The sequence below is a fragment of the Gambusia affinis genome, linkage group LG22 (assembly GCF_019740435.1).
Source record: "Gambusia affinis linkage group LG22, SWU_Gaff_1.0, whole genome shotgun sequence".
In the NCBI taxonomy this organism is placed as follows: domain Eukaryota; kingdom Metazoa; phylum Chordata; class Actinopteri; order Cyprinodontiformes; family Poeciliidae; genus Gambusia; species Gambusia affinis.
The window spans coordinates 5819178-5844090 of NC_057889.1; the positions used below are offsets into that span (position 1 = coordinate 5819178).

Below are 24913 nucleotides of genomic sequence, written 5' to 3' on the forward strand. Positions count from 1 at the left end.
TAACGGTTACTACGTAAATAATCATTTAACTTTCATTAAAATTAAATTATATATATTTTTATTATATGCATATTTCCTTTACAAGATAAATCTCTGTCAAAAAAATTTAAATTCTCCATTCAAATTAGATATACAGCTCTGAAAAAACTAAAGGAACAATGCACTGAACCCCATTGAAAAACTCCTTGTTATTCCACCAAATATTGGTTTCTGAACTCTTCCTGAGTTAAAACATTAGTATCGTTGTTTCTAAATTAATATGAACTTATTTTCTTTGCTTTATTTGAGGTCTGAAAGCACTGCATCATTTTCCTTATTTTGAGTGTTTCTCATTTTCTGGAATAAATACTAAATCTTTGCTTGTAATTTCAGAGACATGTTGTCAGTAGTTCATGGAATAAAAGAACAACGTTCATTTTAATCAAACATTTACCTATAAAAAGAAACTGATCATTTTAAGTGGTCTCTTATTTTTCCAGAGCTGTAAAAACAGATATTTTAAGGGCTTGCATTTGTATTCTTTCTTGTTTGTTTTTCAGTTGTTTGTTTTTTATTGGTGTGTTTTATGAACAAGATCTTTAAACTTTCTCCCCCCAAAATTTGAGAAAAATAATATTTTATGTCACTTATTTCACAAATTTAAACTTCCAGATAACTCCAAATTGAGTCTCTAGGAAAATCTGAACACTGTGAAATAAATTAAATTGGAAACTTGTAGAAACACCGTAGTCAGTTAATTAATGCAAAATACATGCAGGTTTCCTGAGCCTCTAAATGGTCTCTCAGTCTGAGTCATTAGGCCTCAAAATCACGGGAAGACTGCTGACTTGACATATGTCCAGAGAACAGTCAGTGACGCCATGATTCTCTCCAGCGGTCATTAAGCAAGAGGCAGGGCAGCCTGGACTGGCCACCAGTTCATCGCAAAAAGACAAATCCATCTAACAGAATATTTTTTGGACTGTGGGAGAAAGCTGGAGTACCTGGAAAGAATCCATTCATGCACAGGGAAAGATGCAAACTCTTTGCAGACAGACCCCAGGCTGGGATTCGAACCCAGGACCATTTTGTTCTCCAATTTTCCAAAAAAACTAAAATTTCTGGTTTTCATGATCTGTAAGCCATAATACTCAAATCTTACAAGTGATATAAAAATATTTCACTCTATTTGATGAATCTCATGACTTATTTTCAGACATGTGAAAAAAATAATCAAACTTTATGAAATTGTGATTATTTTAAATGCTCCTACAAGTAAATGAGTCAACGCCAAAGGGAAAGAGAAATGAAAAATCTCACCTCAACAGGTGGGAAAAGAGATGTTTTTTAGCTCTTAAACAGTGAGTCCAAGCTGTGCACAGTGCTGCTGTACTGTCAAATCACAACATTACTTAAGCTGTTTACTCATTTACAAATTCATACTTGTTAATGTAAGAATCCCTTCCAACGCAAACCCTTCACAATCTATGTCATATTCTGTGGTAAGCCTTTTAAAAGCTTTGGGTTTAGTGAAATCCTGCAGTGTAGGAATCCAAACTCCATCTCCATGGTGTGTTTTTTTAATCACACATTTATTAGTGACAAAACTAAACCATGCTATGGTATCTTCAAGTGAACACATTCACATTACATCTGAAGACGGACTGTTCTGTTCTTTAGGAAAATGCTTAACCTTTCAAAAGGATCTCCTTTCACACTGCAGTTGTTGCCTTCAGTTCAGGCTTTAACAAGAGCTTGTAACATTCCTCTTGGTTTTGATGGAAATACCAGAAGTAGGAGGGGACATACTTCTGTAATGCAAAACAGTTTGCATAACAACAAACAACATACAGTACTGCATACAAGTCTTTCAGTTATGTTTTGTGTAAATAGTTCTACAACCTTTTCGGTACAGTTTCTTGTGGATTATTTTATTAATTTTGGTGCTTTTCCACCCAACTTCTGTTTAAAATATAAAAATAAGATGAAAAGTGGAAGACAAAAAAGTACCAAGAATAAAAATCACTTTCATAAGTAGGAAAAATCTATTTATTACATCATGCTGGACTGAGGAGGTAATCTAAGACAGCTCTTTACAAAAGTTTTTGCACCCATTAACCCTTTATGTCCTAAATTTAAAATCTCTGCCTGATATTTTTTGCTTTTTTTAATTGTACGCATTTCTTTAAAGAAAAATTTATTTTACAAAACTTTATTGAACATTTTTAAATAAGCAATTTTAACAAAAATAGTAAGAAAATTGTGGCATCTAAAAAGGCAAACTTTATTAGCCTGAAGTATATACTCGAATGTAATTTAAAACATACCAAAATTTTAGTATTTTTAGTAGTTCACTTTTCAAGTAAGTGAATTTAAAAAAAAAATTATTTTGAGCATATATTTTAAAATATACACAAAATTTCTTTTAAAGCCTATTGTTTCATTGGTACACTTTAGCAAATCTATATTTTGTTCACTTAAAGTATGCTTTTATTTAATATATTTCTTAAAAATGTATTTTGGTACAATTATATTTAAGTGTGTTTAAAGTTATGTCAAAATTGGTACTAGCATGCTTTTAGTAAACTTCGTATATATTTATAGGTAGTATACTGAATACTGTACTTAGTATACTTAAAATGTACTTTCACAAATGTAAGTATATTTGAAGTATACTAAAGAAAATATATATTTTTTTCACTAGGGTGAAATGTCTGAGGAGTTATAATGGCATTTGGAGCTAGCAGTTGATCGATTATGGATATACTACAATCAAGCTGAGGAATCCCTACAAGGTGCCTGGCGGATCCGCCCAACTCATCAAAGGTTGGTTAAGTCAAAGAACTGTTCCAATGGTGGGTCCAGAAGACATCTCAGGGTAGGAGCTGTTGTGGGTTTTGCTACACTGCTGATGCTAATGTTTGTTGAAGGCCAACGCTAGGCCTCTTGGTTTGATTCTCTGCTGAGAGTCAAAGAGCTGAGAGGGATTATGCTGTTGTAAATCTTTCTGTCTCTGGGTTTTTTAGTGTTGTTTAAAGCAGTTGCTGTGGTCCTGTGACCTGTGAAGGTTTAGGTGTAACTAGAATCTGATATATCTACAATCTGAAGTTCCTGGCTTAAAATCAGTTGTGATATGAAAGAAATATGGCTGCCAAATATTTGGCAAATACACTTTAGAGGCTGTAGAAAGTGATCGAGCTTAGGCTTAGTAAACCTTGATAACATACCTACCTATCAGTAGTAATTTAAAGTGGCTATGTTGACATTAATGTAGCTGCATTAAGATAATATTTGTCTTTCTGATTAATATTATCAAATGTTTTGGGTGAAAATAAGGTCTACCTATTTTTGTTCCTACTTATTATTTGGTTTGATATTTAAAATAAAATGAAAAGTAAGTGGGTTGAACCAGTGCCATCCTAGCACCATCTGCTGCTAGAATGCTTAATGAGTGTGTTCATCGTTCCATATTCCCAGTTCATAAAATATTCAATTCAGAAAAAAAAACATATTGGGGTTCAAATACAGGTCAAAGCATGTTTTTAAAAAAAATATTTTATCAAGAAAGTTGTGAAACCATCATGCAATATAAGACTATAATTTTGTTTTTCCTTCCAGTTTTATTTGTGAACATTTTTTTTCTCCTAAAATTGTACGTTTTAATAACAGTTTTTAAAAACATTAATAATTATTACTACAAATTTTTATTATTTAGATGAATGTTGAAACGGAAACCGCATATTGAATGCGATAACCAACAATGGCCACTAGATGTCAGCATAGACACACGTGGAAAATTTGAGGGGTTCGCCGTCGCTTTCCTGGTTTTAACTTTTAATGTATTTGCGTCAATATATGACGAGTCGGGAGTGAGACTGTGTTGATTTGGGGAATCAGAATCAATAATATCCTTGTGAATCTAGAAAAACAGGAACAAAATATGATGAAAACTCTAATTTACGCAAGATCAGTTTTGTATGATGATCTATTTACAATAACAGTTGACACATTATATTAAAAATATTTTAATTTCAATTGGCTAATTTGAAGAATGCAGGTCCACTACATGTTGGTTTTCCGCAGAATAGATTTGCATGTACATCACAGAGGTTCTTTACAGGACATCTGAAGTCACAGTGTTAATCTGGACTCTAATCCCATTACTCAATGGCGGCTTTACTGCTGAGCTCCAAAACCAACGCTGTGACAAGGGAGAGACGGGATGAGAAATTAATTTTTCATATACAAAGACGGAAGCATGACAAAAAAAAAGCTGAAATGAATAATGTAAATTTAGAAAATGGAGATATACAGAATCAGGGCCCTTATAAGTTTACAGTGCTACTTATTTTTACATATTCTTTACTTGATGGTTAATTTGTATTCCATATCATGCAATAATGTTTTTTGTAATTTCACACCACTATTCTATTTAATGTAGGTTATTATTACATTGGATTGGTGTGATACAATGTCCAGACGTTTCTCTAGCATTTTGAGTTTAATTAATCAAGGGGTATCATTTCTCACTGGACAGCATATCTTTCGAAACTGAAGAAGTTATGAAAAAATAATAGGAAGAACTTACCAAAGAATAAACACAAAACTATGGTTCTGAAGTAGCCTATTATTACAGATTTTTGTTTTCTTGTGGGATCAAAGCTAAAATTTTTACAAAGACAGATGTGTTTTTGGTTGATTTAATTTGATTTATAACCAAAGTTTATATATGAAGTGAAAATTTTATAATTTTATTATTGTATATGTCATCATTCTGTGCTTAAAATGTTTGTTCCTTGTTAGCTGCAGTTGTTTATGTTGCTTATGATACAAAGCTCAGGAACTGGTTTTCTGAGGAACTAGTTTCAATGAAAGGTGTTTACTTTATCCTTTGACCAATAATGTTTTACATAAAAATATAAAAATGCCATACTCCATATTGTTTTTAACTTAATAATAATTGCCATAATGTATGTTTTAAACATCTTAAATATTTTACTCAAGATTTTGTTTTTATTGTAAATAAGGTGATTAAAAATTTTCTTGGTACATAGATACAAAATATTTTTCCATAAATACAATATTTGATCTCTTTGTTGTATTGTGCTCTGTTTTTGTTGATTAGTTGCTCTTTAGTTCTTTTGTCTCCAAACCTAACACATGAGCTTTTATTTTGAAGCGCCATGACAAGCTTTAGGACCGCCCCTTTTATAAAGGTATCCATGGAGACCGCGCGAGAGCGAGGCAGGCAGCCCCGTAGAGTTCTCACAGCAGCGAGTGTTTCCGCTCACCTAAAATAAAGAGCTGGCGAGTCGAGGAGGACAAGGAGTGACGGAGCAGGGCAGACGGGACCTCGACGGCGAAATACTTATATTCTACTTTCTTTTTACATCTTTAGTCTGTGGGTGTCGTCTTTAAATTTGACTTTAATGCCTCGATTGTGAACAGGGGCAGAGGAGGGCTCGCCGCTGTTAACCTTTACGTTGGTGAGTCTGTTTTTTTGTTGTCGTCTTTTTTCGCAAGCTAAGCACACATAGGCCAGTAGGAGATCTCAAACAGTCTCCCATTCCGTCTTTTGTCCGTCTGAATTAGTTCACTTCGAAACAACAAACAAGACAAAAATATCACATGTCTGGCAAACATTTACTGTTCTGCCAAGGAGAATAATGAGTTGTCAGTTTTCTGCTTTTCGATCTGAAACTAAGCTAGCCGTGTTCTTTCGTAAACGTTAACGTTTGTCTAAAGACGCGATGTGTCCGTTTTGACGTACGTCTGTCGTGTTTAAGTTTTAATATTTAGAAAAAAGCTTAAACTAATGTTATGGAGATGGAACGTAAACATTTAGAGTATCTAGTCGGTTCGCTCTAACAGCTGTGAGGGCTGCTGTATTGTTGGACCAGTCACATGAACAATAAAAGGTACGAGGAAGTCATAGGTGTGTCGACTTTATCTGAGGCGAGTCAGTAAAATAACACCTGAGCTCTTATGTGTGTCCTGCTATTTGAGTTGGATTGTTTTGTTCTAATCATTAACTTCTGTGTGTCGATGTGTGTGACGTTGGCAGCCCACCACCACACTCTTTGTTTAAATACCTCACAGTCCAGTTACACGTGTCGAAGCGTGTGACTCCGCTTTTGACTCACGTTTGATACAGTAGCAAAGAAATGTTATAAAGCTCGGATACCCCGTTTTTTTTTTTTTTGTTTTTTTTTTTTTAACAGTGAAACCTCTCAGTAGTGTCATTTCCCACTCACTGGCCTTTGTTCCTGTTTAAGTATGACTTGCTTACTGTTAACGGTGTTTGGTAAGTTATGACATTTGATATTGCAAAGAGCAGGGAAGTCCAGATGTGAAGTGTTTACATTGGAGGACAAAGTAAGGCAGGGGTCCAAGTGTAGTGTTCCTCCAGCAATAACAGTTTGTTGTGCTGCCTGATTTAGCAGAGACTTGTGTATTGGGGTTTATATTGTAAAATGATTTAATGGTACTGTCTAGTGGTGTTTTTGTTTTTCAATTCCAAATGCATACCAATAGTAAAAACATGGGTAATAACTTATGGATTTCAACTGCAACATTTCATAAAATGGAAAGTTGTAAAAGGTCAAACTAAACAAAAAGATACAGCAAAGTCTATTTTAGTGTCTTTGGATTGATTACATCACAAGAGACCCAAGAATCAAACTGATGAGCATTAGTAAACGCTTTTGCAAACTAGATACTTTGAACACAATCTTACAAACTTTCCATGGGACACAATATTGCAAGGTTTTGCTGAAATTCCAGATGTGTTCTCGAACGTGGTGTAAAAGTTTTTATAAGCATCTTTGAAGGAGGACTTTGATTTATAAGGCATAAAGATAGAGAGAGGACATAAGTACAAAAAATACAAAAGGAAAGCTGGAAAACCATTAATCAGCTGCTATATGAAATTTGCTGTTTTTGGTTTGGCTAATAAAAAAAAAAAACAGTGTTTATTTCCATCTTGCTGTCATCTGTGTATCCATTTCAGGAGAGAAAATATAAATGCATTTAAATTTGAAATAAATATCTGTTATTGGCCATAGCAGCAGTGTTGATATCACCCAAAAGTTTTCTAAAAGTGCATCTGTAATCTCTTGATCAATACAGTGATTTAATAGAATAGAAGTACTTTATTCATCCCAGCAGTAAGGTAAAGTTCTGCGGTCTACCCATCTTGAAAAGGAAATATGATTTGTGACCACAATAGATATGTGCTATCATAAAGTTGTGGAGGTTTTTTTGGCGTGTGGATTGTGGGCTAAGAAAACCGCAGTCAATGCAATTTGGATGAAATCTAAAATTTTACATGCATTTTGAGTATTTTAGCCTGATTGATTTTGGGATTTCATTTAAATGCTTCCAGAAGAAACAGATTATTGCTTGATGGTTAAGCACATGGGTGAGAAATGCCTTGGAAGTTTGAAATACCAAGGTAAAATCAGGTCCTCTTCACAGTTCCAGATGTTTCGAACTTTGTAATTAGTTCTTTAAATAACAATCAGTTGTGGCAAACTTGGGTAAGAACCTGCTTTCTTATAGGCATATCTAGGTTCATAAAGATCCTAAATAGGAGAGATGACAACTTGTCTTTTTGTCTTTGTTTACAAATATGAAATCATAACATGGAGGTAAAAACTGGCAGAATGTGAATTGACCCAAAGCTGTTTATTTTCCACGTGTCAGCACAAATACACAATGACAAGCAAGTCCCATTTGTTCCTGAAATCTTATTGAGAGGGCAAATAAAGTATTGATTTAAGTTTTGTCTTTATTTTTTTTAGTTCCAACACATATAGGCTTGTTAAAAAAGGTGCACCTTTAAGCTATGACACATTATCTCTTATTCCACTTTTCTTACACGTTATTTTTCCCTCTTTGTCTTGTTTCTCTTTAGTCTTTCTGCGTGTTTCTGTCCCTTGCTTGCAGCATTGGAGGGGGGATGCTGAGTAGCTGTGAGCCCTAACAGTACATACTACTGCATAACAAAGGCTCCTTTCTCTGCTGCCATGCAGAGTCCTGTCTCTGGGCTCCCTCCACAGGCCTACGCAGACTCTAGCAGCAGCAGCAGCAGCAGCACTGGGTCCTATTGGGTGGAAACCTCCTCTCGGCAGTTTCTTTGGCACACTGAGTGCTCTCTGTTCCCGGACACATGTCTGTGCTGGTGCTCGCCTTGGCTCCCTTTGCATTCCAGGAGCCTCGGGCAGCTGAAAAACTGCAGTAGCAGTCTGCTGGCTGGCTCACTGGCTGGTTGGCTGCTTGTGTTGCTGCTATCTGAAGTGGGGAGTTGCATAGTTTTTTCCCTCCGCAAGTGGATGACTACAGACGGTTGTCTTGCTTGTAAAATTTCCATTTCTTAAATCCCGAGGCCTGTTTTTTTTTTTCTTTTGCTGATTGACACTTTCAATGTTTAGTTAATTACTGTGGATCTACATCGAAACGCAGTGGGACGGTAAAACTGGTACTGCCAGTTTTGATGGTTAGCTGCATGGCAGGTTGTGGCAGTTTATGCCAGTTTCTGGGAACATAGAAGAGATAAAACTGGAAGTCAAACTGCTAACTTTGGCAGTTTATTTTTTCACAATCCAGTCACTAATTTACATTTCATATACTTAAAAGTCCTAAGCACAGAGATTTATTTAGTAATAAAACAAGGAAGTTGTTTTTTTGTTTTCTGAGGCACCCGTACGCAGTGCTGTAGTTGTTATAAAATTTATTTTGTTATTTGAGATCCCGTCTTTTTGTGCTCTTTCTCAAATCTTGATAGTTGTGGTGTTATTCCTAGATTTTGGATTTCTAAGACATATAAAATCAGCTAATGTTGAGGATTACTTTGCAGTAAAGCTTGATGCAAAATCCTGCATGGTAAACAAAACATGTTGTTTAAAATAATACAACACATTTTAACGTGATGCATCGTATTCAGCATTGCCGTTGGTATCTGATGGGACATAAATGGTGCTACAGGTCAGGTTGACATCCAGACTTGAAGCATGCAGGTTTTTCCCCCTGTGAAACTGCTTGCTGGGATATTAATTAATTTATACCAGTAACATCCAGTCAGCAAATCTCAAGATCTGCAAACCTTTTTTTTTTTTGGACAAAGTGCCTTTGCACAGATTAGATAAGTGTTTCACGTGAAGGCAGAATAATTCTGCTTAAGTTTAGATTTTTCTGATGATCTGGCTAGTCAATACTTTCTTTTAGGCTTTTTCCAAGAGCTCAGTCCAGCAGTGTGTTCAGCGTTAGCCACAAAATGCATCTTTTCTATCCTGCATCTAAGATGGCGAAGCCTTTTCACAACCCAAATGTAGACTAATTACACTATGGACCCACTAGGAAATATCGATGCATCAGATGGCACGCTCAGGTCCCTCCTGTGTGCTTTTGACTACCTGCTCTTTGGCTGAACACACTTCCCAAATTGTCCTGCCAAAACTAATTTGCGTCACTCTCTCCCACTAGCAGGCGCCACATGCAGGTATGCTTCCGTCTTGCTCATGCAGCGAGGGTATTGATGCTTGTGTGATTTTTCTGTGGAAGAGGATGATCAATCTAAATTCACAGAAGCAGATGACCTTCTGATGTGAAGACAAATGATTAGATAAATGGCACTGCATCATACTAAAATAGCTGCTGTTGGATGGAAACCACAAGCTTTGTCACCGTAGTCATGCATGAACTTAGTCACACAACTATTTTGGTTTTTTGACTATATATAAAACATTTTTACCCCAGTTGGACATCTCAGCAAGTTTTTTGGTAACTGTATAACTGTATATGGTATAGCGGTCATAGCACCACAAGACGAACACTGCTTTCAAAAAAATATTCCCATTTGTCATGCTTTGGTACACCAGTCACATAGAAAAGTGTGATTTGTATCTCTAATATGCACACAGCAACTGCATTAAATCATATTTTCAAATTTATTGTTGTTTGTTGATACTTTTGGAACAATTTGTGGAGAAAAATTGACAATTTTAGGGGTTTGTAAACATGATTAATTGGAATTCATCATGACAATGCCAAATCAAAATATTGTCATAAGAAATTTGTCAAAAAGCAAAAGTTTGGACACACCTGTGTGTCCAAACTTTTGGTCTGTGCTGTATGTCCACCCATACAAGGCAGCTTCAAGTGCCAGAAACACTTTAAACAACTATGTTAAAAAGAGTAAACATTGCTGATCAAGTCATAAAGATCAAGAACAATAATCATCAAATATATTGATAAGCGTTCCAGTTATTAATAATCAAGGGCAACTCTAAACAGGTGGATTTTTTTAGCCTTGATTTAATTGATTTTCGCCTGTTTTTCAGTTTTCTGGAAGTTTGTTCCAGATTTATGTCCTACATTTTTACTCAGTTGCATTGCAATCCTGCAGATTCTCTGAATAATTGACATGATTAACAGCACTAATACACAGTATTAATACACAGTATCCTCTTTAGGCTGTCACATAACAGCAACTACTGAATAGTAACTATTTGCAACAAGGAAGGCTTGTTACCTTTTACTTTATTGCCATATTCACCCTGTCAAGCAAGTGTTTGCTGCCGGCTGTCTGGATTTGTCCACCAGTTGTTGTTGTCATTTTCCGAGCCTCCACGCGAGCCATCCAGTAACACTTTACTATAAAGAATTGGAGCGCTTTGATCACCTCCTCCAGCCTGAAGCTCAGCAACTTCAGTGAAAACTATCCTCTGCACCTGGATGATTTGTTGCCACATTCACCTCGAAGTAATCAGGATACAATTGATATCTGTTACTGCTGGATCCTTTGAAGCAGGACTGAATGACAGTTCAACATTTCACACTTGCACTCCAAAGCTAGGCATTAGCTGGTGTTATGACCTATGGGAATGTGACTTCAGTGAAAACATGCCATTAATGTTGGCATGAACACTTCAGCATTTTGGAATGCTAATGGGGTCCTTTCCCTTTCTTGAGAACCTTTTACCTGCATGTTCTTCAGAAAATGCGGCTTAGGATCTTCAGCCATACCCTGCTTTTAATAATTTTAACTCATCTAACCATATGGATTTTATCAGTTGGCAGTTTTTGCTGCTTTATAAGATTTGATTTTGTGTCCTGCATTGTGTTTTAGTTTTAGTGTTTTCCACATCTGGATAGGTACGCAGAAGCAAAACAGTTTGGGGGGTGGGGGAAGTATTTTCAGACTTAATTATCTTTCCAACTGTCTAAATGAAATATGTTGGAGATTCAAATTAGCCCTGTGTTATTTATTTTCTATGCAGGTTTGTTTCAAACTAACCTGTACAGAAAATGGATAATCAAAGTCTGAAATAATCATTGAAACAAAAACAAAAGTGAAACTTTGGAGATGGTTTATAAGGGCTGTAAAAGATACGAGCCACCGCCCATATTTCTGTCTTAACATTTCCTTGTTTTATGCACAAAACTCTGCTGCAGCACCAGCCTGCAGCACAGTGTACAGAACAGACACAACCAAGCACTTTTTAACATAACACTTTAAAGTCTCTGCTGAAAACATTGTTTGAATTTGTAATGAACATTTAGTAATTATTTCTACCTCCTTTTTTGCTGTAATAGTATTAACCAATATTAATTATACATTTTAGATAAAATATTGATTAGTTATGACAATGCTATAATCAAATGTAACTTTTTGAACAGTTTTTCTTTTCTGTGCCAAAGTTGAATGTGATGCACAATCAGGTTTTCCCACCCCCTCTATCTGTCTTTTGCCACCTTATTAGCTGCTCTGATCTGTGTTGTTGTTGCGTCATATACAACATGGTGTACTTAAGGGCTTATGCAGATAGATGCTGTGCCAAAGCAAAGATTAGGGATTGAAGCAAGATGAGAAGAAGACTCAGATCGATGGGCTGTTGCTGGTGTACACTGATTATAAAACTCATAGGGGAGGAATACACTTATCCATAAAGTTGTGGGTTTTACCAGGCTAACTAAATATTGAACCACAGGCATGGAGTTCTCTCTGACACGCTTGGTTTGTCAACCAATCTGTGTAGCTGACCCTCATTATACCCGTCTTTCTGTCTGTTGCTTCTGGTTATGTAATCCCGGCTTGAATGTTGATGGTAATCCACGCTCTTCCTCTTCCTCTCCCCCTCCCCACACTTCCCTTCCTGTCAATGTGGCTCGGACAGGTTAAGCCGTAGAGGACTCTCGCTGGCTGTCGGGGGGGGAAAAGATGTGCGATGGAATGGTAGCGTTTCCGACGAGAGCCCCGTCCTCCTCCTCTGTAGCCCACAGACTGGCTGCCTCTGCACTTCTCCTCTTCATCCTGCTCCCTCATGGTCATGCATCAGGTAAGTCAGACCCCCAAACACACAAACACACACACTTTCTTTCGTTCTCTTTTTGTCAGTGTTCCCACATGGTACACGCAGAATAAACCGCCATCTTTGACCATCTCTTGTGAATTGATTGAGGTATTTTCACCTTGCCTTTCAAATCAGTCAGATTAAATAATCTTTCTCCGCCCTCTGGTTGTGCTGTGTGAATTCATTCGCTGTACTAATGAGGCACAACAATTTTCCTTTACTATCAAGTTAAATGAGGAGATAATGTTGCTTGTGGTCATACTCCGACCATGAAGCTTGATTCAAACATAACATTTACTGTCTGTTCAGCGATTAAGGACATCTGACTAACTTTAAATATTATTGTGAGTCCTTTTTTGTCATTCCAAGAGATCAAATGTTATGTTTTAATTTGAAATATTATGTTGGTAAATTTATTTCATGTATAAAAGTTGAAGTTAACAGTGCCAGTTTCTAATACACCAGTGTTTCACTTCTTTGCTGAAGACCCAGTTTACTTTCTTTGACCTGTGAGCGCTGGAGAATCATTCCCCATACCGACAGCCTCCTTGCATGTATTATCCACAGTCATTCACGTGCACAGGCCACACATCACAAGCTTGTGAAATGTGCCAGATGTCCTTGCCACCGTGCCTGTGAGAATATGTGAGGATTGTTTTTGTGAAGCCCTGACACTTAGATGGGGCTTAGTTTGTCATTCTTTTATTGTTCTAAATAATTTGTTGTTATGGGAAGAAGAAAAGGAAACATTAAGAAATAAAACAATCAGAGATGAGCCTCTGAGCAAAGAAGGGAGGGAGGTGCTGATCCGAAGCGCATCATCCCGTTCTGTCTTATGTAACACACGATTCATGTAAAGGCCAAAGGGGCTGTTAGTGTGCTTAGTTTCCGCTTTCAACATGCTTCCATGTTTTCTGTCGGTTATCTGAAATGTGCGTTTTGATCCAGAACTCGAGTCCGGTGATTCCTCATTTTCCTGACACTTTTCTCTCTTTATGAGAACACAATGTCCCCATTGGTCTCTGAGCTTAATTATCTCATCTAAAGATGTAAACGAGGTTTGGACATTAATGGCAATTAGAGTCCATGCAGCTGGCCAGATATTTGATGTTTCACACACTGATATTGCAACAATGATTGCTGTCAGGTATATTGTGCAGCTTTAATTTCTAGAATAAATTTATTTTCCAATTGTAGCTGCAGCTAATATTATGGCTGCACCAATCAGAATTGTTTTGTCCAGTCTGATTCCTTATTGAAATAAATGCTGCAAAGGAAAGCCACACGTTTCTAAAGACGTATGAGATACCGTTCATACAGCTTCTTGTCTTGTTTGGGCTGTTATTTACTGCAGTGTTGGTGTTTGCTTTCATTTATATTCACCATTTTTCCTCAAATTACCTTTTGGTAGAGTCGTAACTCTAATACAAAAGCAGAAAAAAATAAAATCTCGGTTTGAGTATGATATGCCTTGTTGTTGATCCAGCCAAAGATCAGTTTGATGAAAGAAAAGGCATATTATTCATAAAATAATGTGTGTGGACTATAATGGTTCACTGGGGGTGTATCTTAATAAAAACACAGCCGCAACAGGGAATGGGAATCTGGTAAAAAATAATTTATATTTATTTAGTTTTTCTTCCATCATATCAGCAGATAAAATACAGATGCAGTTTGGAATGTTAAAAAAATTACTTTATAATATGACTGTATTACAAGACATCTTTACATTTTATTACAAAAAGAAAAAAAATGACGAACAAATTAACAAGATGTTAAAATAACTTCAAATGAGCAAGATGCATGCCAGCTTCAATAGCATTAGGAATATGTACTGCAGCATTCATGATGTGAAAGTATGAAATTGAATTCCTAATCAGACATATTATCATACCGCCAAGGCTTTAAAGTGGTCATTAGTCGTTTCAATCACCAACCTCTCTCTCCCTTCCTCTCTGCATACATAATTTACATAGGTAATCCCTCGACACGTCCTATGGATGGTGAGTGAATATGAATTTCATCACCAGTAGCTGCTCTGTTACACACATGAATAAAAAGCTGTTGGCTGCATCAATGTTGTGGCGTTTTTTCCCCTGCAAGGAATTTCTTTTAATTGACAGGAGAGTTGAGTATTAATTTCTTTCAGTCATAATTTTGCTTGTTTTTTTTAAAGCCTGAGCCTCTAATTTTATAAAATATTTTCCTAAAGTTTTCTTTCTCTGCTAGGAAGAAGTGGAGCCAAGATATTTTTAGAATCAATCACTTTCAAGCCTTGTCTTTTTATCTGTCCAATTGTTCATTGTGATGAAGTTACCGGCAGCCTGTTTCCTGAATTAGCGCAAGTGACTTTCTTGGGATTCATGTTTGCGATCATTGCTCAATTATGTTTATGTTTTGGAGATGGTTCAGATGTAGCCACCTTCTGAAAAAAGCAAAGTGTTCATAGAAACGGAGCTTTAATAAACAAGGATTTGCTGGGAAGCACCTCTGGCTTTCATCCTGCAGGATTTTCGGGAAATTACATGGATGTTGCTTGTTTCTCAACATTTTTCTGAGCATATCTGACATCACCGCTGAAGTTAGCTGAGTGGAGCTCCGTTCCTAATATGGTGTCAATTTCTTACAATAAGCCTTTGTGGCATGTTTCTGAGGAAGTACGCCCAGACAGTGAGTCAGAGCTAGAAGAGTAAAGATGGGAACTCTGAGCACCAAAGGGTCTATTCCCATGATTTGCGCAGCATGTTTTCAGCTTTAACATTGTTCCATCTGGTGAGAAGTGGAAAAAAAAGGTTCAAACCTTCCGTCTGTAAGCAGTTAAAAAGATAAGTATTGGCTTCTGAAACCCATTGTTCTGACGTTAATCTAAAGCTGTGCATGAAAGTGTGAGCAAAGGAACAGAAATCTCCCATAAACGAGTCTGCTGTGCTCCCCGAATGCTGGCGACGTTGATATGTTAGTTCGTGAGAACAGGAAGTGGAATAACAAAAGAAATCCCAGGAAGAAGAACATAGCAGAGGGAAAGAGGGAGGAGACATGGTGGGAGTGGAAAGCTGCCTTTTGCATTTCTTTGGCATTTTGTTTTGGATATTTGGAGTTGTGAAAGATGAACAAATATTTGTCAACCTCATCAAAGGCTATTGCATGAACAGATCCTTCTGTTTGCTCATGAATCAATGGGTTGTGCTGTCTCCACTATTCAAGTCAAGTTTATTTCTGTAGCAGATTTCAGCAACAAGGCAGTTCACAGTGCATTACACCAGCAGTAAACATTACATTTAATCAAATGCCTTCATCAAAATCATCAAGCAAATACAAATCAAATATGTTGATCAATGTTCTACCTATAACGGAATGGAAGGAGTTTAAATGAATTTGTTTTCTTGAACATTGGTCATAGGGACAGGGCTTGATGACTCTTCTGTCTCTGTAGCAGAGCAAAGCCTCACTGACCACAGAGGAAAATATCTGAATGTGCCATGGGATCTTCTTCTGGGATCTCCAGCGGTCTTTAAAGTATGTTCCTTCGTGTACCAACAGAATGATCTGGATATACATCAAAAACTAAGTGTGTCATTTCAGTTATCAGTGTTTGTAGCAGTAACAGTACGACTTGGGGATGTGGGGAATAATGTTTCCAGTGCAATTATTTGTTCGGGACGATTCCCTTAAGTCCTATTAGCAAGGCACTTTGCAGACGGGCGGGAATAAAGTAATGCATTGACTTCTCTGTCCTCTCTGAAATCCAAGAACAAACAGTGCATTTAGAGGATATTGGAGGCCATGGTAAGCTGCATCGCCAGTCAGCATTTAGATCTGCTAACTCACCGTTTCTGTTGTGACAGAGCAAATTGTGCGCTGTGCCAGGTCCCTTTTCTACAATCCGTCTCTCTGTTTTCCTCCATCTCTCAAAAGGTCTCAGCCATTAGCCAGGTGACACAGAGGGCCATTAAGAGCAGCCCGCTCAAATCCATCAACCTTTCCCTTTCATTACCTGTGTGTTTATCACTTGAGCCATCAATCTTTGCTCTCACCCTGTGCCATTTAGCAGTTTCTCCCAGCCAATCAGGCCCTAAAGGCAAACTTTAGACGGGTCACCAAGCAAGGAAAAAACAGATGCTGCAGTGTGGACAGGTGACGCAGGGGCATTTCATTCACTTTAAAGTGCGGTCTGGATTGTTCTAATATTAGAGAAGATCACAGATGGTTGGGATTATTGTTGGCCACACAGTGCAACCGCACAGCGTGGTAGCACAAGGCTTATTGGAGGTTGCAATTTGTACTGCTTTGAGTCTTGTTGTTTTCTACCATTTGCAATGCTTCTCCTTAATGTCCAAAATTCACATTGTGCTGATTACTATTTATTGTAGCAATTGATTAATCTACTGATAAAAAAAAGGCACTTTCTACAAATTTTTCATTTGACCACTTGTTGGAAATGCATTAAAAGATGCAAATAATTCCAATCCTTTTTTAAATAAGAAAACAATTTTATTCCCCAAAATTATTCCTTTAGCAAATGTTACCTGGGTGAAGTGGAAACTATACCACTTTAGGAGTTTTGGCTAAAACATATTTAAAGACAATGGTGTCTTCATCTTAAATGGCTTCATTACTGCTCAATATATTTTTTCTTTTTTACCAAATGGCATTCTTTGTGTGTGTACGCTGCAGTTAAAGACTACTCAATTACTAAATTAGTTGTAGTTTATTTCAATAATCGATTAATCACAATTAATCCTTTCATTTTGAACAATTGTTTCAAAATAAAACGATTGTTCAGAACCGACACTTACTGTTTTAGCTCATTGGAAATATGAGGAACATGGAAATATACTTGTGACACCTGCTGTACTGTAAATGTTAATGAATGTCAAACCAGGAAGAGATGGCACTAGATACAGCGTTGTAAAATGGTGCTCACACACAAAGGTTATTTTGTGAGCAGTTCTAACAGAGCAGTTGTTTCCCTTCTACCCAGCTTATTTATTTCATATGAAATAATTATAACTCTATAACTAAATGTCCCTCTAGAATTTTTTTGATTGCAAACTCAATCTGGTCATCTTTATTGCAGCCCAGACAAGCCGTCTCTTCTCTCCAAACTTTGACCTTGGTAAATCTTGTGTGATGGAATGGTTTAAATCTTTTTCTACCATATTAGGAAACTGAACTGTAATGTAATTTCTACCTTTCAGTCATGTATCAGGTGTCAGCATCTCTTGCCGCAAGGAAACTGAAGCGCTCATTGGCTTACAATGTGTTCATAACAGCTAAAAATGATGAACAGCAAATTGTTATCATTGCACACACTGATATTTCAGTGCTAGAGCATTGTGGAGCCCTTACTTAGACGTTCATGTGGCCTGACTTGATACTGGCCCACATTAGTAATATGTCACCTTCAAAATAAAACGATTGTTCAGAACTTGACTTTTTATGCATCTTTCTATTCTCTCTTTTTCTTTTCTTTTTTTTTTTTTGTCATAAAATACCCACGTCTAATTTTTAAGGATTATTTATGAGTGTTGTAGCTTTGTTTTCATTTAAAGATTGAGCTTGTATGTTAAAGCTCTGGTTTGGGATCAGTTGTTTGAATTTGACAATGATTTCGAGGAAACAATAAAGCCAAGCAGCAGAGATACGGTTTGTTAATAGTTTTTCTGGGAACCGAGTGTTGCTGTCTGGAGCAGCATGCAGTCGTAATGATTTCCAAAGGGTCTCATCGAAGGTACTAGCCCGCTGAGTAGAGGACAACTCAAACTAATGAGCTGCTAAATATATCCCCCAGCCTCTCCTGTCTTCTGCTGCTTTTACTTCACTTTTTCTTTTTCTTACGCCGAAACAATCACTCCTATTCTTGAATTTTATCTGATATCCTGAACTGAAATGGGTTTTAGGCTCACAATGAGGTGAAATGTCACGATGGCATTTATTGACAAATCAAGTCTCTGGAATGTCACAAAATTCTATTATAAATATCAATATTTTGAGTTTGGATTTCAGTCCTGCTTTAAGTATGCAAAGTCCTTATTCTCTTGGTTCTTGTAGCTTTTCTCTCCTCTCCTATCTCACTTCCTCCTTGGTGTTTGCTCGTGTGTTTTTTTTTTTTCAGACCCACCGACAGTGTGGGTTGTTTTTGTCGTCACACGTTTAGTCAACACCAGCATCCTGTTCAAACAAGCTCCTCACCTTGCACACGAGGCACAAGGCATCCCACACACATGCTGACTTTGCCTGGTGGTGAGACGTCCAAGCTGTTTTAGAGCAACCACGATCAAAGCTCATGACGCTAACACACGTTTAAAATGTTATCTGAACATCTTGAGCTGCTTTGCTTTGTTCTACTGTTAAGATATTTCACAGCTTACTTAGCTGTTGACAAAATGTTCCCTTTGCTGACTAGTTGCTATCATGATTGGAACTAAACATAATGTCTGGTTGGTTATCTCCTCCAGCAGTACAAAGCTAACATTCATTCAGGTCCCAGCACGCCTCAATGTGGGTAGAGTGGAAATATGGCCACAGTTCCCACAGCTTCCCGTCAAGTCCTTCCTGGTTTTTCAGCTTTTCCTTTGCCACACTTTCAACTTTGGATAGCTTTAAGAAAATAAGTAAAGGCCTGTTTTTTTTATTATAATTTAAATAACTTGCTAAAAGTGAGTGTATATTAAGAATTGACAGCGACGTGGTATGACAGACTGGCTGATACACTGCTTAAGGGGAAGGGCTGGGCTGTACATGTGGTAGCCTGCTACATTTACATAGCCTGTTGTCATGGAGTCAAGGCCCAGCTGTTTCACTTTAACCCCCTGCTTTTATTTTGTGAGAACATTTCTTCTTCATTCGTAGTGATTGTAAGTAAGCAAAAGGAGAGGGGAACAATGACTGTTCCTGATTCCCATCTGCCCTGCTTTTAAAGAGCGGTTACACTAGAGATGTGAACTGGAGTTTTCTCTTAAATGTGGCTTCATAACTTGCACTTTGACATTGCTGAAATTCCTCTATTGAGGTCCTAAACAGCATTCAGTAATTACTCATGACTCTTCATCCGGTTCCTGAAATATTTAGTGACCAGTGGCCTTTCCTCCACACTGATGCCCTCTGTCCTTATTGCTTCATCTGCAAACAAAACCTCAACAATGATGATCTTTGTAGTGGCTTGATGCGACTCCATTTAGGTGATCATGTCAGCATTTAACTGTGTGCTTCTGTGTATTCAATAATCAATTAATCGCATGATAAATTAAAATGAGCTTGATCATTTACGCTGAGAGTTTTTGAAGGGCAATTTTGTTTAGACGCATCGTAATATTTTTTTATGGTTTTGGTTGTGAGTGGTTTTTATTTCTGTATTGTTTATTGTGTTTGGTTGTTTTGGATATTTTCCAACAAGTGTTCATTACAAAGGCAGGTTTTATTGGTCTTCAGAAGGGCAAACTTGCATTTTTATACCATTATTATTATCTTAGTTGAAAATGGTCTCAAAATAACAAATATTGTTTATTGCAATAATTTCTGAGACAGATTATCTTCCAGCTAAATCTGTTATGGTGACAATCCCAGGTACAGCATTTGTAATGCTCCAGCCAACTGTTGGACCACTATAATTTGTAATTGCTGAAAGAAAAATGATATTATACTCTTTGTGAATATATTTATATTTGAGTAAATTACTGTTTTATTGCTGGATTGTTTAAAAAATGTCATAACATTGAAGTCGTGTTGATTGGAGGAGAGTGGTTGCGGTTTCCGGTTTGAATTTACTGCCGGGGTTATTGAAAGAGTTTGCAATTTGTGATTGTTTGTAAAACACACAGTTTGCCTGAAAGGTGACAGAAATTCACACACACAGCTAACCGCATGCCTTTTCTCTCATCAGAGCAGGCTGCTTGTGTTAAGAGGTTACACAGAGATACTTGTTGCCATTTTGTTCGCCCTCATGGAGACTCGATGGAGCAGTTGGCCTGAGAGTCCAGTTGGACCTCATTACTGTGATGATGGACAAAGGCCTGGAACAGGGTCGGCTTTGTTGCATAACAGACTGTAGAGAACTTATTTCTGTCTCCTTTCGCTTTTGGATTGAACTTCTCTTACATTAAATCTTGACTAGATTATATCGATAAACATAACTTGTTTCTGACAACTAGAGTTAGATAAAATTTTCTTTGCGTTACTCTTATTCAGAAAATGAAGAAGTAATTTAATGAGAACTCCAACACATAAAAATAATAAAAAATTTATTATTTAGGGTTTTTTTTTTCATTAAAATTACTTTAAATTACTCTTGCCATTTAAAACATTTTTCTGGTAAAATTGCATCTGTATTCTGGTAATTTAATGACAAACTTCTCATAATTAAACAAAAATTCTTGTAGCCTGAATCAAATACTCCCTATAATTAAAATAAACACTTTTCTATCATTTGTATTGAGTATTTTTTGTTAGAAAAAAATTGGATATTGTTTGATAAAAAGTCAGAGATTTTATTTTTAATTCCACCAAGGTCTTGCAGGCTCTGGTAACCAGGGTTGACTTCGGCCGACTTTCACCTTCAACCAGCGTCCCGGACTCGGCGCTCATGCCTCTTCTAGCTGACAGGCTCGAGCCGCTGAAACACGATCAACCCACAGTTACTTTGACAGTTTTTCAGTGAGGGGGATGTTTTCGGCTGAGCACATGCACGTGTGTGTGTGGGAGGGGTCCCACACACTCTTTTGTTTTCTTCTGAAAGCCTAGAAGTAGGAATGTCTGCCTCCCAGCTGTCGTCAACGGAGACGGCAGTGGAAGAGAAGAAGGGAGCGCTCGCTGTTCGCCACCTCAGAACATCCTCCCATCTGTTGTGTGAGGGTCGAGAGTGTGTGCATGTTTGCATGTTGGGGGGTCACACAATGGCTGCCCTCACCCGCTTTGGCCTCACATGCATATTTAACCCTTCAAATGCAAAGTTGTCTGTTGTCCTTTTCAGAGGCACGCTACTTAAATCTGTCACTGTGCCCCATCCACGGCAAGCGAGGACAATGGGGCGCACGGGCAGCACACGTGGCTCGCTAAATGCATCAGAACAGCAGGGGTGGACTGAATGAGGACAGGGAGGATTTTCCTCTGCATTTAGACACTTCCATCTCTGGGTGTTTGCCTGTGTTTTTGCAACCTTGTGTTGCAGCTGCAGGAAGACGTGTTTTCTATAAATGCTCTTTTGAGACCTGCAGCTGCTTGACTCATGTTTGTCCGACGGTTGCCTATTAACTGTTACAATGAATCTGGTAACTAACTAATAAATATTGCTTGATATTTAAGGGGTATATCACACATGAAACACAGATTAGGAAAACAAACTTTAGGAGAAATTGAAAAGTTTAGTCTTGACTGGTTCTAACATTGTGAAACTCCTTTTATCTTGGTGCCAGGACCTCCCACACACTCCTTTCTCTTCTTCATCGTTCTCATTTTAAACTTCTCTAAATCGTCTCTCAGAAACTCATTTTTGCAGAACCTAATGGTTTGAAGTTTCAGCTTTGTTCTGCATCATTTCCACCCTGCAGATTTCAGTGTGAAACTCCTACCATTTTGTGGTTATTATATTCTCTTTTTTTTTTTTTTCTCAGCATGCTTCGTTCATACCTTTTCTCTCTCACTAAACACCCATATTTTTTTTTTATCCTCTTTCTGTCTTTCTACTGTGAGGTTTTCCTGAGGTGAACGAGAGAAGCAGTGGGTTTTGTAGAAATGAAATTTAGAAGTTGTCCTGAAAAGAAAATGACCCTGCTAGTATCAATCACACACTATCTGTTTCGTGTGAGTCTCTCAGCTCAAGTTGCACCTCTTATTGCTTGCACCTTGTTTGACTGCCTTGGCTGATGTGTGATACTTGAGTTGAAGTGAGATGGAAAAAAAGGGATTTAAATTGCATGAGTTGGAAATGCATCCTTTAACGTCACACAATACGGTTCTGTGTGGACATTTAGAACATTGAGTTTTTCTATATTTGTTACCAGTTGTCAAACCGAAAGTCCAGACTTTTAGGGTTTAGTTGAGTCATATGGCTTTTTGTTAACTTATTGGTTTAATTGTTTTTATTTCCTACAAAGACCAATTTGGTAATTGACGACGTATAATAAAATATAAAATTATTATACAAGATCAGATTTTCACTCAATGTTAAACTTTACCATGAATTTTGACTTCTTTAAATAAGCCTAAAGAAGTCAAAGATGTTATTGATAAATAAAATTCACCTAAAGCGATCCTGTGTCCATGTAGATATTAAAGATGGAATAACTCTGAGTTATTGATATTTCTTAGGTTTTTGTTGTTCTGCAGTTATTCATATGTTGAAACTGCAAAGGAACTTTAAGCAACACAAAGATGACAAACTATAGCTGGCATTTCAAAACTGTATTTAGCATCATATCATTTAGTGTTCAGTGCATTTATTGTAGTTAATTAGGTTAATGCTATCCATAGAATAAAGAGATGCTTACCTTAACTATCAGATTTCCTGGAGACTTCCAAGAGTTCCTAATACCAATCATCTTCCTTCTGTATTGGACTTTTCAGAAGCAGTACTTTCTGCTTTGTTCTAAAATGTTCCGATTTCTGTGAATTGTTGAATTCTCGACTCCCTGTCATCAGCCTGATTAAACGGCTGACATGCTTCTGCAGAAAATCATTTATTTTTTAGAAGCTGGTAAAAGTTTTGCAGTATTTTCCAAAGACTAGAAATTGATAACATCCTTCAGTTGCAACTTTATCACCATTGAGTGTTTTTAATGGGAAATTTCAGAAAATTTTCAGATGTAAAAGCACCTTTAGCTCCCAACAGACCCATGACTAATTGGGGGAGTCAAAAATACCTTCAGTTAAAATTTTCATGTATGTTTATCAATTTTTAAATTAAAAATTAAAAAAATTTTCTGTGCAGCTTTTATTAAGTTATCTCCAATTTAAACACACTTGGAAAAGCCACAACTAAACTTACTCAGGCTTTCTTTTTAAATGCTTCTAACCAAATATGAGAGTAACAACACAAACCCCCAGCTTTAATCCCCTGTTAATATTTACGACTGAGCTTATCTTTTAGTGGCAGAAATTAGTGCAAGTGTTGTTTCTGACACTACCACACCGTGGGTCCTGCTTCACTGTACTACACTCTAATAACAACAGCTTGGCTTAAAAATCCCACGGATTAGCTGGAGAGACAAGAGAGCATGGAAAAACAAAAACATCCTGGTTTCCAAAATGATTGCAGCATCATAAAAAAAAACAACAACAAAGAGATTGGGCTGAAGCCAACTAATATACAAAACGTATTTATCAGGAAAAATGGACCACATCGCCATCTTTTCAGTTTGTAGCCTAATCCAAGCACAGCCCCCCTCGCTCCTTTATTTACGTAAACACACACATAGAGGAAAACACACCCTCTTTTATGGGCCACTGTAGAAAGCAACCTAGCCAGCTGACTGTTTAAGTAATCAGTATCTGATCTGCTGTAATGCTCTTCCAGCTTGTAACGGAGAACAATTAGAAATTTAATTTGCCCGGGCAATGATTGCTAAAACCCACATCTTTCTCCCACCCTGATTTATTTATTTTTTTCTTTCTTCATCCCAGTCCACCCCCCTCTTGCACTCACCAGACGTGTGCCATTAGCGACAGATGGGAAAGGAGAGATATTCACAGGCAGTCCGGCACCTCAGGGCTATGAAGGGGATTTTGATGCCCCCCCACCCGTGGTCTGAGTGTCCTCCAGCACAGCTTTACGGCTCTAGCTGTTGGGATTAGGAATCAGATTCACGGGTGGTGTATCCAGGCAGAGTCTCTCTTCGACGTGAAGTTATTCTCTGATCTTTAAGCAACTAAGCGCTTTGATCAGCTTACAATGGTGTGCTCAAATGGACTCTAATAGTTTAACCTTTTTAAATGTCTCCTTCATTTTGAGAGCTTGCATTTCTATCTTATTTTTAAAAAAAAAGTATTTCAGTAGCTTTCAGAGAGCACACTCAACTCTGTTTTAGTCATTATTGCTTTTTGCCGTTTCTTAAATTAAATCTCTCTCGCAAGACTCAGATAACAGCTTGTGTTTTACTGTGACTCATTCCCTCCCTGAAAACCACAGAACATGTTGTGCTGAAGTTTGATTAGGTAATGCAAATCTACTCGGTCGGTTGTTTTCATCTTTTTGTTTCGATATTAACTTTCGGCTTATTGACAGGGAGAGGCACAAGTTGAATCATGAACATTGCACACATTCTGGCCACCTGGACTGAGTTCATTCTTTCAGCTAACAGAATCTCTTCATCAGGATTTCAGCCTCACCTTCAGGCTATTATAATTGTCATGCATTATATCCAGAAGTATTGGTTCATGCTAACCTGCCAAAACATGTTTTCTTGTAGCTTGTAATTGCTTATACCATATTTTCCTCCTGATGTTGTCACATTTCTCCTCCTGTCTCTGTCTGTTTGCTGTGTTTTATGGCCTCATCTTGCCATTTACCCTCCATTTATATCACTTTTTGTTGCAGTAGTTCAAGCATTTTAAGTTTCATTGTAGCCAGAGTGGCATAAATTTACAAT

General features: G+C 37.3%; 1 protein-coding gene across 1 annotated transcript in view; it reads left to right on the plus strand.

Moving 5' to 3' along the window:
• The first annotated feature begins 5211 nt into the window (after nucleotides 1-5211).
• susd6 (sushi domain containing 6) overlaps nucleotides 5212-24913 on the plus strand; it is a 30997-nt gene continuing 11295 nt past the window's right edge. Inside the window, exons 1-2 of the mRNA XM_044105749.1 lie at nucleotides 5212-5465; nucleotides 12156-12317. Of these exons, the coding sequence (XP_043961684.1) occupies nucleotides 12200-12317 (118 nt within the window). The 5' untranslated portion in view covers nucleotides 5212-5465; nucleotides 12156-12199. The remainder of the gene's footprint in view (nucleotides 5466-12155; nucleotides 12318-24913) is intronic.